The sequence below is a fragment of the Desmodus rotundus genome, chromosome 2, assembly GCF_022682495.2.
Source record: "Desmodus rotundus isolate HL8 chromosome 2, HLdesRot8A.1, whole genome shotgun sequence".
Lineage (NCBI taxonomy): Eukaryota > Metazoa > Chordata > Mammalia > Chiroptera > Phyllostomidae > Desmodus > Desmodus rotundus.
This window is the reverse complement of record NC_071388.1, coordinates 53,150,428-53,170,728: the sequence shown is the minus strand read 5'-3', so window position 1 is coordinate 53,170,728 and position 20,301 is coordinate 53,150,428. Positions and strand designations below refer to the sequence as shown.

Here is a 20,301-nt window from a genome sequence, read left to right as displayed (position 1 = left end):
CCTCTAGAACTGTAAGAGAATAAATGTATGAGGTCTGCCAGAAAAAGTCCAGCCCTTGTTAATATAACGAGAACAGTTTCTGTGACATCAGTATAACCTGGAAGCCAAGGAGACTGGACTGGAATGCACATGCATGAACAATGACGACTTCACTGTACTAGTCAGTGGGAGCTGTAGATGCCATTGAGTGAGCCTGTGTACTGTGTGGCCATTGCATTCAAAATGACTGAGTGAATGCAAAATGAATCTGCATCAGGTTTTGAGTTAAGCTTGAACATTCCTCCATGGAAACTATTTGGAGGATACAAAGAGGCTTTCAGGGACAAGGCAATGAGTGCAGCACAAGTAAAAGTGTGGCACAAACACTTCAAAGATGGTCAAGAATCTGTTGAAAACCATCCACGTTCTGGAAGGCCTGCAACAACAGAACACCTGAAAATGTTGAACATATAAGGGTTGCAATCAACAAAGATTGGTGACTGGCAGTGCGAGAACCACAGACTGTCATGGGGATTCCAAAAAGTACTGTGTCTGAAATTTTGATGCAGGATCTTGGCATGAAATGTGTCATGGCAAAATTCACTACCAGAGCAGAAGGAACATTGTGCTGCAGTTGGGAGAGCTATGTGAGGTCCCAACGTGCCTACTTTGAAGGGAACCAAGGCATCATTGCCCTACGTACAATGTTTCTTGTATCTTGTTCAATAAATGTCTCTATTTTTCATAGTGCATGGCTGGATACTTTCTGGACAGGCTCTGTATGTTATTTTAACATACCAAGTTTGTGATAATTTGTTACAGAGGCCACAGGAAACTAATACAGTCATAAATAATTGTATTATAAATAAAAGCAAAGAAGCAAGCATTCATTTCACCTTTCTTAAATGCACCATACCAGTTAGTAAATATTAAATTATGGACTGTCTTCTTACAAACTTATTCCATCTAATTTATAACATTAAGATATCACTATTTTGCAAACACCGATCAATCAATCAATGTAGCCATTGAGCACAAATGGCTACTAATATCAAAATCAAGTGAAAACAAATTATATCTGCCTTCAGATAAAAGATTAAAATCTTAACAAAGGGATAAAAATGTAGTTTTATCACGCTCTGGGTCCTGAAGAAAGTCTGCAGGATGAAAAAGAAAAAGAAAATAGAACATGTTGAATTAAACCATGAGTACGTGGATCAGCAAAATCCAAACACTGAAAAACCAGACAGGCAAAAATCTCAGTTCTCCAACAGATAAACAGTAAGGGAAAGAAAGGAATGGAGGGAACACTTGTATGTAGAAAGAGACTTAAAAGACAACTGAAGTTGACAAAAGTGGGTGAGACTACACTGTAGTGTCTAAGGATGTCTAGTGTCTTGGGTGATTTAAAAAATCCAAGGAAATGAGTATTATAAAAGTTGAGATGCTGAATATGGGTGGGAGGGAGCTCTATGTAGGGAAACGCACACAGAGAGGCTTCTAGGATGGCTAACCAGTTTCCATTTCTTGGCCAGGTTGGTGGTTACAAGGATATTATCTCAGACCATCAGAGCTGCTGTAACAAAATACTACACTTTAGTAGCTTACAAACAACAGAAATTTATTTCTCACAGCTCTGGAGGATGGAAATCCAAGATCACAGCACCAGCATGGTTGCATAAGGGCCTCCTTCAGGGTGTCACAGACTTTTGTGTCCTCAGTAGGCAGAGGCGCTAGGGAGCTCTCTGGAGCCCCCTTTATAAAATACTAATCCCATTCATGAGGGTTCCACCCTCATTACTTAAGCACCTGCCAAAGGCCCCACTTACTAATACCATCAGCTTTGGGAGTTAGGACTTTAACATAAGTTTTGGGGGAAAATAAACACTCAGACTGTAGCAGGTATTTAACCTTGTTTAACTAAGCTTCAGTTTCTTTTGCATGTTTTTTTTTATTTTATTTTCCAATAAGAGACCAAAAAGAAATAAAGCAATAACTACTGGACTAGTGCTCCCACCATAAACAACTTTAAAAAATAGACATAATATGGGAAACAACTGTTTTCAGGCTTTGGAAAATTTTTAAATGAGTTGAAGACAAAAAAAAAAGGCATTTTATGTGCAGCAGTATTACTAAAAGGATAAGAATTAATATTGACCTCTTCTTCGAAATAATATAAGCTGGAAAAACCTCAAGGTACTGAAAGAAAAAACTATAATCAAATTCTGTATCTAGTTAAAATATCCTTCAAAATAAAGGCACAATAAAGACATTTTTAGACAAACAAAGCTAAGAAATACAGCAGTAATAGTTCAGTACTACAAGAAGTGATGAAGTTATTTTAGGCTCAATAAAAATAATACAAGATGAAAATTCAGATCTACACAAATATTCTAACAATCCAATTAGAAGGCCAGATTTTCAGACTGGACAGAAAAGCAAGGGTAAACTTTATGGTGTCCATAGTAATCACTTTAAATATTAAGGAAATGATAGGTCTTTAGTCATAAAAAAAAGTTTACGTGGCTCTATTCATATTAGACAAAATAAACTTCATGTCAGACAATATTACCAAAGAATGTCATCTCCCAGTAATTACAGGATCATTTTCTCAAAAGGACATAAAAATCCTAAGTGGGTATATACCTAATAACAAAGCTTGAAAGTGCATGAAGCAAAAATTAAGAGAACGGAAAGAAAAATAAATGAATTAATATTTATATTTCAAGATTTCTACTCAATTCAGTAATTGATAAAATAAGTTGACAGAAAAATCACGGTTTATAGAAGACATGAACATCACCCTGCCTAACAATTAAAATATAGAGAGAACAACATGAAAAAGAATACATGTTCTTTTTCAGTGAACAAGAAATATTCATAAAAATACATCATATATTAAGCCATAAATTAAGTTCTACAAATGTAACCAAAGTCATATAGCATGTATTTTCTGAACACAATAAAATTTGAAAACAGTATCAAAATTTATCTGAAAATAAATACCTAAATATTTGAGAATTATACAACACAGTTCTAATAACCTATGGTTCAATGAATAAACATGTTAAATTAGAAAAAATGTTGAACTGAATGAAATGAAATTTTTTTGGAATTACAATGAAAACAACACTAAAATTAATAGGGTGCAGTGAAAATGATTTTTAGAGGGAAATTTATAGCTTTAAATGCTAGCATGAGAAAAGAAGAAATGTTTAAAACTCAATTGCCTAAGTTCATATTTTAAAAAGAAAAAAAATTAAACCCAACATAATAAGTATAAGGAATGAAATAAAGAACAGGTTAATGAATCAAATAAAAGATAATATATAAAGGAACATCAATTGAACAAAGTTCTAATTGGCTGAAAAGATTAATAAACTTGGTAAACCTCTTGATAGACTAATCAGAAAAGGATGAAGGCAGACAAAAATTACCAAAGACAGAAGTGAAAGGAAAAAACTCTACGAAGACTATATACGTTAAAAGAATAAGGAGGACATATTTTGCCAGCCCAACGACAATTTAGATAAGATTGAAAATTTCTGAAAGGCCAAATTAACAAAATTGGCACAGTGAAAAATAAGCATGTGAATAAATCTATTTAAAAAAATGAAATTATTTAAAAATCTTCCTCAAAGAAAATACCAGTCCCTCATGGTCAGACTGATAAATTCAAGCAAATATTTAAAGAAAAGCGACATGAACCTTATACATACTCCTTCAGAAAACAGTAGTAATGAAAATTTCCAACTCATTTTGTATGGCCAACTTTACCCCAATATCCCAAAACCAGACAGACGTGACCAGTAGGTAAAACTCCAGATGAATGGCCCTCATGAACATAGATGCAAACTTTCTTACCAAATTAATGTAAATCAAATCCAGCAATTCATAAAAATAACACATTATTACTAAGTGGAATTTATTCCAGAAATTCAAGGTTGATTTAACTTTTTTAAAATTTTGATATTTAACTTGGAATGGATTACAGCTCTAGACATAAAAACTAACACGTCATAAAACTTCTAGAAGAAAACCTAGGAGGAAATCTTCATTTAATTGGGGTAGACAAAGATTTCCGAGATAAAACACTAAAAGCTTGGATCATAAAAAGGAGATTTGTCAAAATTAAAAACTTCCCTTCTTCACTTTTAAGGCTTTGTTGTAAACTGTATAGTTTAATAAGTTATTTAACAAAATACGTAAAATGTCTTTGATAAAGAAATGGTAACAGCACAGGCTGGTACCAGCAAGGAGCCACGTGACTACGCGACCGTGCTGCGCAGGCGCAGCCGCCTGGGGGGGGCCCCCCCGCGGAAACCGCTGCGGGTCCGAACTTCGGCAGAAACGGGCACATCCAAGATGGCGGCCAGCAGGCGGCTGATGAAGGAGTTGGAAGAAATCCGCAGAAGTGGAATTAAAAACTTCCGAAACATCCAGGTTGATGACGCTAATTTATTGACTTGGCAAGGGCTTATTGTCCCTGACAACCCTCCATATGATAAGGGGGCCTTCAGAATCGAAATCAACTTTCCAGCCGAGTATCCATTCAAACCCCCGAAGATCATATTTAAAACAAAGATTTATCATCCCAACATTGATGAAAAAGGGCAGGTCTGTCTGCCAGTAATTAGTGCTGAAAACTGGAAGCCAGCAACTAAAACCGACCAAGTGATCCAGGACCTCATAGCACTGGTGAACGACCCTCAGCCCGAGCACCCTCTTCGGGCGGACCTAGCTGAAGAATACTCCAAAGATCATAAGAAATTCTGTAAGAACGCGAAAGCATTTACAAAGAAATACGGGGAAAAGCGGCCTGTGGACTAAAGCCTGCCGAGATTGATTCCAGCGAGGGGGAGCCGAGCCCCGAGCAATGCATGGACACCTGCAAAGCAGGGCTCTGGGAAACGGACACGTGCCACCGTTGGTGGCAGTTACTAACTTTCTCCAGTTTTCTCAATTAAAACTGCTCTACGTAACCTGTAAAGAAAGGATTAAAAATGTGAGATGTTCTAAACAGCAGATAAAAAAACACCTCTCTTTGGCAGGATCACATTTCATCCCCAAATAGAATGTAAAAGTAGCTATATGTTGTAAGACTCATTTGAAATCTACAGACGTTCTTTGGTAGACATTTATTTTACGATTCTGACTTTCCTATTCCTTCTTTTCCAGTTTCTTCTTAATTACCAGCTGTTGGTTTCCAGTGCTCACCCACTTATCCTTACTTGTTTTTCCTTGTAGGAAGCTACAGAGGTGCAGAAAGGTTCTATAGTAATAACTGCCTTTCTCCTTCTCCTCTCTGCCTCCCCACTCAGAATTGTTACTATCCGTTTTATGGGTGTAAACCTGTATTGAGATGTGTTTCGTTATAACACATTCACAGTCTTGGTACCTTTTGGAGTGGTTTCAATAAATGAGTTGTTATGATTTAAGTTTTGCAATAGTATCTTCATTTTTAATTTAAGTTTGATAAGTTTAAGGTTTACAGCACATTTCTTTGACTTTTATATTTGTGAAATGATGACCACAATTGACTTAGTTAACAACCAACATCTCATACACATATGAAAAAAACAAAAAGCAAAAACCAAATCCTTTCTTCCCTTGTGATAAGAGCTCTTAGGATTTACTCCTGTCAACCAGGTAGCACTGTGTTAACTACAGTCATCATGGAACTGTAGTCATCGCGTTCTACATAATGTCCCTTGTACTTACTTATCTTACAAATGGAAGTTTACCTTTTGACTATCTTCATCCGATTTCCCCTTCACCACAACCACCCCAGGTAACCACAAATTTGATCTCTTTTTCTACAAGTTTGTTTGTTTTTTTTTAACGTTCTCTGCAGAAAGGATATCATACAGTATTTGTCTTTCTCTGTCTGACTTATTTCACTTAGCAAAATAATTAATGCCCTCAAGTTGCATCCATGTTGTTGCAAATAGCAGGATTTTCTTCTTTTTATGGCTAAATAATATTCCATTCTTTACTCGTTCGTCGTTGGACACTTAGGTTGTTTCCATAGCTTGGCTGTTGTAAATAATGCTGCTATGAACGTGAAGTTGCATCTCTGTCTTTGACAGTGTTTTGTTTCCTTCAGATATACTCAGCAGTAGACTTGCCAGATCATATGGTAGTTCTATTTTTAACTTTTTGAGGAACCTCCATACTGTTTCCTATAGCAGCCATACTGATTTACAGTCCTACCAACAGTGCACAAAGTTGCCCTTTTCTCCACACCTTCACTAGCATTTGTTATCTCTTGTCATTTTAATGATAGCCCTTCTAACAGGTGTGAGGTGATATGTTTTTGTGGTTTTGATTTCCATTTCCCTGATGACTAACGATGTTGAGCACCTTTTAATGGATTGTTGGTCACTTTTATGTCTTCTTTGGGAAAATGTCTAGTTAGGTTCTTTGCCCATTTTTAATTGAATTATTTGTCTTGTGCTATTGAGTTTTATGAGTTCTTTAAATATTTTGGATGTTGGCCCTTCATCAGATACATTGGTTTGCAAATATTTTCCCCTTTAATTCCATACGTTGTTTTGTCACTCTGTTGATGGTTTCTTTTGCTGTGCAGAGCTTTTTAGTCTGAGGTAGCCCCACCTGATTGTTTTTTATTTTGCTGCTTGCACTTTAGGTGTCATACCAAAAAAATCATGGCCGTGCTCCACATCAGGAAGCTTCTTTCTATGTTTACTTGTAGGAGTTTTATGGTTTCTGGGCTTATATTTAAGTCTTTAATGCATTTCAGTTTAATTTTTGTGAGATGTGTAAGGTAAGGGTCTTGTTTCATTTTCTTACATACTAATATCCAGTTTTCCCAGAACCACTTATTAAAGAGACAATCTTTTCTCCATTAAGTATTTTTGGCTCCCTTGTCAAATATTTGTTGACTGTGTGTAAATAGGTTTATTTCTAGGCTCTCAATTCTTTTCCATTGGTCAGTATATCTGTTTTCATGCCAGTGTCACACTGTTTTAATAACCATAGCTTTATAATATAGTTGGAAATCAGGAAGTGTGATGTCTCTCACTGTGTCCTTTCATAGGGTAACTTCTGCTTTTAAAACCTACCATTAAAAAAATTAAAAAGCTGCCCTGGCTGGTGTAGCTCTGTGGATTGAGCGTGGGCTGCAAACCAAAGGGTCACCGGTTCAATTCCCAGTCAGAGCACATGCCTGGGTTGGGGTTCAGGTCCCCAGTGGGGCCCATGTGAGAGGCAACCACACAGTGATGTTTCTCTCCCTCTCTTTCTCCCTTCCCTTTCCTTCTCTCTAAAAATAAATAAATAAAATCCTTTTAAAAAATTAAAAGGCAAGCCATAGATTGGGGAAAATGTTATATCTATCAAATTATATAAATAAACATTTATTTATGCACTTAATATGCATATTATATATTTTATTATGGCCATAGTTATAACCATATTTTATTAAATGTTATACAAAAATTATATGTATATAAATACATAAGTAGTCAATAAATACATGAAAGATGCTCACCATTAATAATCATCAGAAAAATGTAAACTGACATTCAAATGAGTTACTACTACACACCCTTTCATATGGCTCAGATGAAAATAACTAGAAATACCAAGTTTTGGAAAGGCTGTAAAGTAACAGAAACTCACAAATTTCTGGTGAAATTGTGAGATAGTACAAAACTTTAGAAAGTATTTAGTATTTTCACAACATCTTGTTTTAGAACACATTTACGTAAATAAGTAGATGTCAAGAAATAGCCTAAAAATTGACCTTATTCCAAAAATAAAGATAAAATTATACACAAATTCCTCTTAGTTACAATCAATACTAGAAGACAATGAAACATTATTTACAGTTCCAAAGGAAAAGGGAACACCTCTGAAGAATTTGATACAAGACCAAAGTATTCCACAGGTTTAAAGCCAACAAACAGACATTTCAAAAGTACAAAAATCAGAAGATAAATTATATTCATTTTAAAAAAATTGAAAGTATTAGAAAGAAAATAATCTTTAAACTAAACCAAAGTAAAAACAAAACCTTATAGCAAATGTTAAACAAATAAAAAAAAACCAAAATAATTTGACAGAACTAAGACTAAACATATCAGATTAATAAATTGAAATAAACTCACTTAGTAAAAGAGAAAACTTTTAGATTGAATCACAAAGCCAAATCCAAGTATAAATTGTAGATTGAACAGATTTATCTAAAACCAATCTAATCCAGAAGATTGAAAATTAATAGTTGGGCACAGACATTTCTGCAAATGCCAACAAAATGAAAATAGGGAATTTTTATACATGTTTGTATGTATCAGTTTCTTTGCAGAAACTGCTAGATGGTTTTTAATCTCATATCCTCCTCCACATTGGGAGACCACCTTTCCCAGCCCAAAGTGCAATAGAAATCTGGCCTTATGCTGGATTTTGGCCACGGTGAGGTGGTAGCAGGATGCACCTACTTCTAGGCCTGACGACAAAATGCTTTGGCAGTTATCTTACTTTTTCTCTTGACCAGCTAAAAGCAAGAGATCCAGCATAAAATTCTGAGGAGGGCACAGAAGATGGCTTGCACTAATTGTTCTTTTCTAAATATGAATATAACATAATTGATAATTTACACTTATTCCTCTAGAGAGTATGGCCCTCCACACCACAAGGAAGTATCTCAGGGGTGATTGCCTCATTCTGTGTCCTTGATCTCCTCAAATCCCAGCTATCAGATATCCTTAAACTTCAGGGGAAATGTAATGTTAACACATTGCTAGGTAGTGCAACATGAAACCATTTCTTTCGTCTACTTTTCATCATGTAGAAGTTCTGAATCAGCAAAGCCTTGTCCAACTCTTCGTATTTTCAGGTCATCTTAACCATTTGATAAGAATGACCTCATTTCCATCATGTTTCTTTGGTGTGTCCACCCTTCACAGAGGGTTATGGTTTGGGGTTCTTTGGGCAGCTAATCTCTGCATCTTCATGATCTTTTAACTGTAAACTAGTTGCTAACTACTGGTTATCAGTTTTGTTACTGAATATATCTTTCTTGCTACTATCTCCTGGTACCACTTTTTAAATCTCTCCTTTGAAGCATGTGACATCCCATGATTTTCTTTCTCATGAAGTGGATTTTTCTGGTTTTCTTTTTAAAATCTAAAGAATTTCTGGCTAGGACATTTATAGATTTTTGTTCGTTTGTTTTTTGCAGATTATTTGGTCATTGTAGCTAGTAATAAAGGTCTAAATTATGTCAATGTATTAGAATGTATTTTGAGCAGTAAAAGAAACCACTACATTTAGATTTCAAAGTGCTATTGAACTGCTCTAAAAATCTCAGCCTTAACTAAATCACTATTGACAAAATGATGAATGTTACACTCCTTTAACAGTTTCCTTATGGGATTATTAAAATCCCCCTTTCTTCTCCCCGATCTGCCCGGACTGTCTATACTTCCGTGGCCCAAATTAAATACCGCGTTGGGAGTATGGGCAGCATAATGAGCTCCCTTGTCTTTTTAGACCCTTGGCTTGGGTAAAATTTAAAAGGATATCATTGGATGCCAAACCACTTTCTATTACATTTACAAAACTGGCACATATTCCCCAAGTCTACTGCCAATGTTATTCCATATCTAAAGTCACCCTATTGTTTTCTTAAAGTGAAAAATAAAAAGTGGTTCATTGTGGAGAATGTAAACATGTGTTTCACTTCAAGAGTGTACTATCCAATTCAACTTACTTTCTTGTGCCTTCTTAACTTTCCTGAAAGACAGGAGATAGCCCATAGCCAATATTTGCCAGAAAATAGTATTGTACATCTTTCTAAACAAGTTTTGTGCCTTGCTAAATCTAAAGGATTTATTAAAATATTCACTGAATTACTTTCTAAGGTGTTCATAATAAAGTACCACCCTCTAGGTGTCATGAAAAAACTCTTGCAAAATCTATTGTCTCACAGTTCTGGAGGCTAGAAGTTCAAATCAAGATGTCTCTGGGCTGTGCTCTCTCTGAAACCTATAGGGGAATCAGCCCCTGACTATTCCTCACTTCTGGTAGTTTGCCATGCCAGCAACTTCTGGCTTTTTTTCTTCTGGTTTGTAGTTACAGTACTCCTGTCCTCTGTCTTCATACAGAGTTCTTCTTATGACTCCTGTTGGAAGCATTTCTCCCTTTGGAACTCTGACCTCTACACCAGCAGGTCATAAGGTTGTGGTTACAAGAAGCAAAAACATTGGTAGTGAATCACTAGGGGTAACTCTAAGTACTGCCACTCCCGTACTTTCCAGGGTGCTGTTTTGTCGAAATCCATCCGATCTGTGGGGGTTTTTTCCCCATAGCTGGGACTCACAGGTCTGGTAATCAAGGGGTAGAAATGGGAATGACCCATTACTGTATAATATGAGGTGAAGGCCCCCTGAAAACAGAATTTATTTATAAAAAAATTGTGCACTTATTCCAACATGTTTAAAAGTTAGTCACCTTTGAAGTACTCTCCGCTTGATGCAATACACCTATCAAGACTTTTTTTCCACTGCTCAAAAGCAGTTTTTGAATGCATCGATTTTGATGCCTTTGAGTGCTTCTTCTGGTTTTTGTTTTACCTCTTCCTCATTGGCAAAACACTTCCCTTTGAGGACTCTTTTCATCTGGGGAAACCAAAAAAAGTTGCTTGGGGCAAGATCAGGTGAACAGGGAGAGTAGGGCAGGAGGGTCATGCTGTTTTCGGTCAAAAACTGCTGAGCACTTAGCACAGTATGGGCAGGTGCCCTCATAAATCACCCATCATGGGCAAATCATTGAGTCTTCAAAAAAATTCACCGAAGCCAACAGGCAGCTTCTCACAGAAATGCCAGCTGGTACACTGATACAGATGGGTTTCTAGAACACTCACCTAGTGGGGGGAACCCTGCACTAACGGGGCCCGCCCTCCAGAAGATAATTCAGTTTCTTTTGGGGGGGTTCCCCCTTGTAATACTGCTTCTATACTCTAAAAACTTGGCCAATTATAGTTTATTTGCTGATTGGTTAAATTTAACTGTTAAAAATAGTTTTAGCAATAAAAATAATCACTAATACAAATACACACTTATATAATGCTTTTATGGTAAATTTTAAAGGAGAATTGAGTTGCAGTTTATTTGTGCCTTATCCACATTCTTTACAGCTCTCTTCTCTCAGCACTTGTCCTGTCAAAGAGAGAGGGAATAGATAAGCTCCATAACCTTAACAGCTCAAGAAAAAGAAATAAATTAGTACATCAGAGAAGCTACTTTAAAAAAAGAGGTAATATCCTCAGACTTTATGTTCTCAAGTTTAAAACACCTATTCTCTGATTTATGCTAGCGAGGGCAACGGCATTGCCACGTGCCTGGAGTTCACGTGCGCACTGGATGCTCGATCTTTATGACGGGAAAAGTGTGCAGACACGGGTCCACGACTCATTTTCCTCTCCTTCTGTGTAATGTCGTTATTTATGAAATGCCTTTACATACATTGTTTTGTTTCATCAAAGGGCCTTTGAAGTAGATTTATTGTTTTTTTACAAATAAGAAAACTAGAGTTCAAGACAGTTAAACTATTTATGTTCAGTCATATAACTAGTTTAATGGCAAATATGAGGCTCAGAATTCTGTTTCTTTTTTTTGTGACAATGTAGCTTTCTAACAACTTCACAAACTGAATATTTTCTAGTAAATATTATAATACATATTACTTGTGTATTAAAAGTCTATTTAACCTTTTGAAAATAATCTACTTGTTGAACCTCATTCTAAAATATATAATAGCTTAAAAGTCTAAAACATACTCATCATTTATTTATTATCATTATTTCTATTCACCTGAACCCTTTAATTAATTCATATTTGTTGATTATCATTACAGGTGAACCCACCCAAAATTGTTTCGAAGTATTTCATCTCCTGTGTCATCTAATTTAATCCTCACCTCTACCCTAAATTATAAGAACCATCACACCCATTCTATCATTGTATTCAAAAAATACTTCTTGTTTTTTGAATATTAAAACATATGATAAAACAATTTTAAGAAAGAAGGCAGTCACAGCTGAAAATTGTTTCTAGTCATGAGAAGGTTTTTATAATAAGATAGTCTAAAAAGACCGCCTCATGCATATCCAATGTAATATTCACAATTACTTCACAGTCCATCCCCAGGACATTTAAAAAGTTGTAGGGGAAAAGTTTCCTTTTATATACACGTTCTCTAGTAAAGGATGGCAAGTCATTAGGTGCCAGAGTAGTGTAGAAGGTCACAGGTGTAAATCCTGGAGAAAGTAATTAACTTTGAAAGGAAATGACTGCCCTACTTCATTTAAAAACTGTCCAATGTGTTGAACTTCCAGGTATAGCTGATGATCTAAATATATGTTTGCATCCCTGACTGCTTCTCTGAGCTCCATATGTGCTTATTTGCCATAATGACGTACCCACTGGGATGACATTTGGGTACCTCAAACTTAACCAAGCCCTACCAGAACCCTTGTAAACCCTTTATCTTCATCTTAGTAGATGACTAAACTCTTAGGCATTCTATTTCCTCTTTCCTACATTCAACCTATCTGCAAGAACTATGGAATTCTTGCAGATACACAATTTCAGAGTATATCCTGAGTCTGACCACTTCTTGAAACCTCTACTGCTACCACCCTAATGCAAGTCGCAATTACCTTCCATCTGAATCACTGCAGTGGTCTCCTAAATATGGGCCTGCTTCTATCACACCGTTACCCTACCATTCAGTCTCTACATAGAAAACAGAGTGGCATTTTTACAGCGTAAATTAGACCATGTCTGTTACCCCACAGCCCAGAATATGCCTGAATCTCTTTACCTTGGCCTAAGGACCTTCGCACTATTCTGTCTGGCCTCATCTTGTACCCTTCCCCCCTCGCCAGCCACGCTATTCTTCCAACTTTTCCTATGAGCACCCCAATCTTGTTTTGGCCTCTGAGGTTCCCCACTTAGTATTTCTTTTACCTTTTGCTGGAGATCTTTGCATGATTCAATTCTTCATTCAGGCATCTGGTCAAATGTCCCCTGAGCTTTTCCTGATCGCTGTCTCTCAAGTGCATCCCTCCCCACCACTTAATTCCTTTTGACTCTATGAGTCACTTTCTTCATAGGCAGTATTTACTTTTTGTTTCTGGATTAATCATCTCTCTCCTGAAGGAACAGAAGCTTTGTCTTTATCATGGCTCCACCCCGGTACCTGATAGGGTGTCCAGTGCTTAGACAGACATAAGCATCTTTGAGTGAATGGATGAATACTTCTATTTAAATATTCATAGTTATAAAATTGAGGTAAAAACAGTTTAATTTTAAAATGTATATGTTATCTTAATAAAAAGTTACATTACTTTGGAAAAATCTTAATCAGGTAATATGCAATATGCTTCTCTGAAGAGAGTTGATTTCTGAGTCAATCAAACTTTAATAGGCACAACTGGTGGCAGGTGTATGCACTGCAAAAATAAAGGACTCAGAAAATATAGTTTGTCTTCGTCTACAGCAGTGGTTCTCAGCCTTGGCCATGCATGAGAATCACCTGGGGAGTTACAAAAGTCTGATGAGGAGTCCAGACCCTAGAACAAGTAATTCAGAGTCTTTGAGGATTGTATCTAGGGCTCCAGTAACATTTTCTTAAAGGTTCCCTAACCGATTACAATGGACAACTAAGGCAGAGAACCACTGATCCATAAGGTAGGAGCTTTTTCTGAAACTACTCCTGATGCTGACAACAGTATAGGGGGTAATCAGAGGCCTGTTGAATGAATAGTGAGTGAATGAATGAATGAATGAATGGGTCAATGTAAAGGGTGTTGATAGCCAGCTGAACTGAGAACACCAGAAAACCATTAAAAGGGCTTGGTTTATCAATAGGGTTGCCAGATTTAGCAAACAAAACTAAGGAGTCCCCAGTTAAACTTGAAATTTAGATTAAAAGAACACTTTTTTTTTTTTTAGTAAAGTGGTCCCAAATATTACAGGGGGTATACTTACACTAAAAAGTGTATTCATTATTTGCCTGAAATTGAGATTTAACTGGACATCCTGTATTTTATATGGCAGCCCTACCCACTGATGAGGGAACCGCTGGGTTCTCTGGTAAAAATCATCATGTTATTAAAATGTGTAAGACAATTCAATGTTGAAGCGGTAATTTAATCTCTTCTGTCTACAGCTGTACAAACCTACTATAAAAACAGTCTATTATCCTTAGGAATGAATTTAATTTTGCCTTTTAAAGCTATTAATAGAATAATCATAGAAACAAGGTGAATTCTTGTGCATTATAGTTTTCCAAATGAACTAGTAATTTAAATTTTTCAGCATCTGTTTTTGCACTATCAAATCTCATACTCTAGAATAAAAGTTAAATTCTATGTGTTTTAAGACCTATGAGTTACCCTCTCAGCATAACCTCTGAACCAGAGGCCACATCAAGGCGCTTATCTTGAATTCTCTCCATGCCCCTAAGTGTAAGAAAGACTAGAGTCCCTCGGGTATTTTCTGCTCATTATATTGTCCACCTAAAACCAAGGTTAAAGGGTAATAATGAATAAAATTTGACTTTAGTGCTGGAAAAATAAAATGATTAAAACAAATCAGTTGAATAATTGGTCACGCAAGCAGAAGTCTCAAAGACGTTGCGTTTCTTCTTGAAGCATGGGTAGAAGTTCCAGTCTCTTGCACATGTCAGGTAAATACCTTTCTACCACCAGGTGGCATACTCATGTGTTTGTAATTCCTCCAAGGACTGGAAAACTCAGAGAAGGATCAATTATGGTTGTTATGAGTGTGGAGAGAATGGAATAATGAAAAGACAAAACGGCAAAGGCTATTCACATTCCTAGTGTTTTCTCTCCTCAAATGGATTGCACAGTATGGATCAGTTCCTCTGCTGGCTTGCTGAGATTAAGGTAGTCAAAAACATTTAAACAATAGTCCAAACAATAAAAGTGTTTGGACATCTTTAAAACTTGTCTAAATGATATAATAAAAACCAAAGTTTTATAACAATCTTTTGAATTATATACAATTTCTTTGCAGACATTTTAGCAGCCATTCCTAAATCTAATGATAGATTTAAAAAAAATTTCTTTTTAAATCAGAAGAGGAAAGATATATTCAAATAGGAACTTATTTCATCTATCCCAAAAGTCTGACACTATCTCAGCAAGGGCAAGGTCAGGCGAGCTACATATTTTCTGCATATCATTCTTGCTGGCAATCTGCAGTGATAATATGAGAACACAGGAACTCAAGTGGAGTTTTCAGGCTTGGGGTGCATCTGGCACCACGCTCTTTCACAAACATGGCTGCACCTTACTCCTCAAAGCATCAGGCGACAGAATTAGCTTTGTCAGTTCTGTCAATTCTCAGCAACATACACTGTTTAAGATGCCTGATACAGATGTGAACATAACTTTGGAATGCAAAATTTCCAATTTTATTCCTAGAAAGATTATGCAGGGGAAGTGGATCCAGGCGTGGATGGCTTAACTCTATTTTTACAGTATTTTAATTCCTATTTTCTTTGCAATTCAGTACAAAGGCAGATGCTCTCAATTCAAGAGATTATACGTGAAACTATTTGATTCCCTAACTCTATTTGTCAATTTTCAAACATATGGAAAGATATATTTTTTAGTGTACTGATTTTATGGGTTTTTTTTTAAAACTTACATCTATGATAATTGTAGTAACAGCAGCTACTCCTTGCTAACACAGTCTAGTAAGGGTTAAAGGCAAGGGCCTTGGGGGTTTCTATTCCTGAGTTCTGTCTCAAGCTCTGCCTCTGGCTAGCTCTATGACTTGGCAAACTATTTAGCCTCTCTAAACTTAATTTCCTCATTTCAAAACTAGAGGTAATAGTGACATCTACCCACTGTCACTCTGGATTAACTGAGAAAGAATATGCGAAGCGCCCAGGATACAGTAGGCGCTAGATGATCATCGGTAGCTGTTCTTTCAATGATAGAGTTTGTAAGCTGGAAGTTTACAAATGAACTCATCTCTGAATTAGAGATAGTAACACTACATACTTTTAAGGTTTTTGTGAAGATTAAATGATGTAAGGCCTATGACACACCAAGCCTAGTGGCTGCCACACAGTAAGCAAGTCAATATATGGGAGAGACCTTGTTTTGTTATTATTTTCAGACACCATGCTCATAGGTACCATATCTCCAATAGAAGGAACAGCCTCATTTTATTGAGTAGATACTTAGGCCCAAAAAGGCTCGAATGTAGTTGTGCCAGCAGTCAAACCCCAGTCTGGCTACAAAGACCCAGACCCTTTCATGACAGTGTATTTGCCTCTAACCAAAAGCCATCTGACATTGAGAGAGCCGACATTGAGAGACCAAGGAACAAGTTTCGTTTCAACCTAATTGCTCAGACATGGGATATACCTCACACCACTTTGCTGATACTCTAATATATAATAACTGAAAAACACATAGTTTAAGTGTTGAGGTCTTTTAAAAAAACATCATGATGATATTCTATCACAGAGACAATGAATATACTGATATTGCATAACCAAATAAATTAAAAAACCCAAAATACTATATTCTTTAAATTTTCCAAAATCTCTGAAAAAATTATAGATTTGTTTGTACTTCTTGATGTACTTTAAAAGAGCAAGAAAACTGATATTTAAAATTAGGAGGATTTTGTACAGAGATGTTACATGAAGTTATTATTTTTACCTCTAATGATTAGTTTTTACCTCTAGTGTTTACAAAATGCGCCAAGCTGAAGAGAAATGAGTCAGTCACTCCGTGTTCCAGATGTCTTGGGAAATATCCAGATGTTTGTGATCTTAAAAAAGGATGCTTTCAAAGCAAACATTTTATTTGTTCATTTTTCAGCTGCTTGTGATAGCTTAGCTATTATACAGACTTACTATAATTTGCTTTTCTGTGTAAACTACCCTGAATATTTTCACAGAGAAAATCCAATTCCAAAAATGTAAACTTAGAGTCTCTTTGAAGACATTTTAGAGAATTAGAATGGAAAGAAAATAAAGGACTGTTTGAACCAGGGTTTGGTAAATGTTTTCTGCCAAAGACCAGATAGGAAATATTTCAGGCTCTGCAGGCCACAGGTCACTCTTGAAACTGCTCAGGTCTGCCTCTGTAGAGTCGGTAGGCATTGTGGGACGCCAGTACAACCTTACTTACAAAAGCAAGCAGCAGTAGGATACATTTAGTCGCCCCGGAGATAAACACTGAGGATAGGCCCGAAGATACCAGATATACATATGCTGTTTTGGGTAATTAGTAAACATTTGCCAATGTAAGTTTGGGAAAAGGAATTTCTTTTTCTTTTAAAGATTTTATTTATTTATTTATTTTAGAAAGGTGAATGGAGGGAAGAAGAGAGGGAGAGAAACATCCATGTGTGGTTGCCTCTCGTGAGCCCCGTCCTGGGTACCTGGCCCGCAACCCAGGCATGTGTCCTGACTGGGAATCAATCCAGCGTCCCTTTGGTTCACAGGCCAGCACCCAATCCACTGAGCTATACCAGCCAGGGCAGAAATTTCAAAATGATGGCATCTATCACTATCCAATTGGCCTTGAGGACATGGTGGTTATGCTTCATGTGCCCCCACCTCCCCATATAACAGAGGGAAATACTCAGTCTGTCTGACTCTATCTTAATTCTACCCTGAGTTTTTCTCATTCCCCTCCCTTGATTTAAAAGGAGATTGAACTTTGGGCTTGAGGAAAGATGAATTTGAGGATCCTGTAAGGCCCCCATCTTTTCTGTTGGGTGCCTTCTCAATCAATAAACTTTTTCTTACTCCAAATAATGATGTTTTGAATATCGGTCATTTGAGTGTCGGACACACAAACTTTTGGACTGGTAAGAACTTTGCCCCTTCCCTGCCCTCCTCTGTCCTTGGGAGGATGACCTTAACAAACTACATCAGCCTTGGACTTTTGGGTAACATCAGCAGGAAACGAGAAGCTAGAAGGAGACAGAAACTCTTCTTTGTAGTGCCTCAACCAGACACAGATACTTTACTGCCCATCAAACCTGGACTCCTGTGTCCTAGGGAAACCCATACCGTGCACACATCTTTCCCCTCTCCTCTGATATAAAAACTATATTTCTTCTGTATCTGCTGTCTCAGGGCAAGCTTGCTGCTGATTCTCACTTTGAAAAAAAAAATCTGACGAATCTGGTGAGTGTTAACTAATCTTCAGGAGGGACTTCTTTTTATTAGAGGACTCTAAGAAATGCCTGAAAAAGTAAGTAAAGCTTCTGCACAGCAAAAGAAACCATCAACAAAACAAAAAGGCAGCCAACCAAATGGGAGATGATATTTGCAAGCAACAGCTCTGACAAGGGGCTAATATCCAAAATATATAAGGAACTCATACAACTCAACACCAAAGAAACAATTCAATTAAAAAAAATGATCAGAGGAACTGAACAGACACTTCTCCCAAGCATACAAATGGCCAACAAATATGTAAAAAGATGATCAACTTCATTAGCTATTAGGGAAATGCAAATCAAAACCACAATGAGATATACCTTACCCCTGTTAGAACAGCTATTAGCCACAAGACAAGTGATAACAAGTGTTGGAGAGGTTGTGGAGAAAAAGAAACCCTCATTTGCTACTAGTGGGAATGTAAACTGACACAGCCACTATGGAAAACGGTACGGAGGTTCCTCAGAAAATTAAGAATGCAGTTTCCATGTGACCCAGCAACTCCTCTTTTGGGTATTTACCACCCCCCCCCAAAAAAAACCCAAAACAGAAAATATTTGCAAAGATATATTCCCTCCTATATTCATTGAAGCATTATTCATGGAGGCCAAAACATGGAAACAACTGAAATGTTTCTCAATAGATGATTGAATAAAAAAGGTGCGGTACGTATATATAATGAAACACTACTCAGCCATAAGAAAAATGAAATACTGCCATTTATGACAACATGGATGGATCTTGAGAATATCATGCTAAGTGAAATAAGTCAGACAGAAAAAGTCAAGAAACATATGATCTCACTCATATGTGGGATATAAAACTGAAAGCAATAAATGAACAAACAAAAACTCAAAAACACAGAAAACAGAATGGTGGTTACCAGAGAGAAGGGGTTTGGGAGTTATAGAAAAGAGAAAAGGGGGTGAAATATATAGTATCGGAAGAAGATTTGATTTTGGGTGGTGAACACACAATGCAATATACAGATGATGTATCATAGAGTGGTACATTTGAAACCTATATAACTTTATTAACCAATGTCACCCCCATAAATTTAGTTTTAAAAAGGGAAAAAAGTAAATAAGGAATGTATAACTCCAAAAGCTGCCCTGTGAAAAATAATGCCAATTTCTTTCATGGAGAAAATTCAGTGCTCATAAGGTCAACCTGCATACTGGCAATGAACCAAATTTTGGGGGTACAGGTTTATTGTGTAACCTCACCAAGTGTCATTAGGGGTTTTTAAACAAAGGGTAAATGTTTATTCATGTTTGATACCACTTTAACTATTATTCTAGAGGAATTTTAAAAATTACTCTCAATTGTGAGGTGTTATGCTACCCATAATATGATTGAGACACGACGAAGTAGAACTGAGGTGTTTTTTTTAATGTTATCTTAATAACAGTTTAAGATGTTACCGGTTTGACTAACTATGTGTCAAAAAAATAGTTGCTGAAGAAAAAGTCACTTTACAACTCCATCAATGAGCCATTTGTATTTCTGTCCTTTCCGAAGTCACTTCGCACTAATCCTCTGCGTCTCTGTAATGGACCGTGGACACACAGTCTGCTCCCCAAGGGTCCCCACGCACAGACACAGATTAAAGGCTCTGAGAAGTTCTGCAGTAACTAACCTGTTTGCCTTTCTTCGCTATTTCCCAAGCTTACTGAGCCACAAAATTTTATTTTAAATGCGGTTTATTAATACCCCAAGGAACTTTGGGAAATGCTGGTAAAATGTATTAAGATATTTGGTTTTAATCTATTTCACTAATTATTTTTGGCATCTATCAGTTGGCTCTAATTATTTATTATTTAAAATTCTTGTCTTTGAAAATGTTTATAAGGCAAAAATAAGGCATTCCCCAAAATGCCTGGTAAACACAACTTTTGCCCACTCTCAAGTGTTGGGACGGCCGAAGTCCAGTCACCATTAATACTTGAGAATAAATACTTCCGACCCATGTCTAATACATTCAATTCAAGTATCACCTCCACTTGGAAGCATTTCCTTGTTTTAATTTTAGTTTTTAATTACAGTTTACATTCAATATTATTTTGTATTAGT

The 20,301-nt window shown here is 36.5% G+C and overlaps 1 protein-coding gene across 2 annotated transcripts; it reads left to right on the top strand.

The window, feature by feature from the left end:
* Window positions 1-4,344: 4,344 nt before the first annotated feature.
* LOC112301015 (ubiquitin-conjugating enzyme E2 L3-like) lies at window positions 4,345-4,809 on the top strand. Of its 2 annotated transcripts, XM_024556359.1 has the most exons (2): window positions 4,345-4,371; window positions 4,468-4,809. In XM_024556359.1, the coding sequence occupies exons 1-2, from the start codon at window positions 4,345-4,347 to the stop codon at window positions 4,807-4,809; spliced, it is 369 nt and encodes a 122-aa protein (XP_024412127.1). The 2 variants fall into 2 exon arrangements, with proteins under 2 accessions (XP_024412127.1, XP_024412126.1); XM_024556358.1 differs by having other exon boundaries at window positions 4,345-4,809.
* The last annotated feature ends 15,492 nt before the right edge of the window (window positions 4,810-20,301 follow it).

Excerpts from the sequence above, each read along its gene's own strand:
- LOC112301015 (XM_024556358.1), top strand. The coding sequence starts at position 4,345 with ATGGCGGCCAGCAGGCGGCTGATGAAGGAGTTGGAAGAAATCCGCAGA.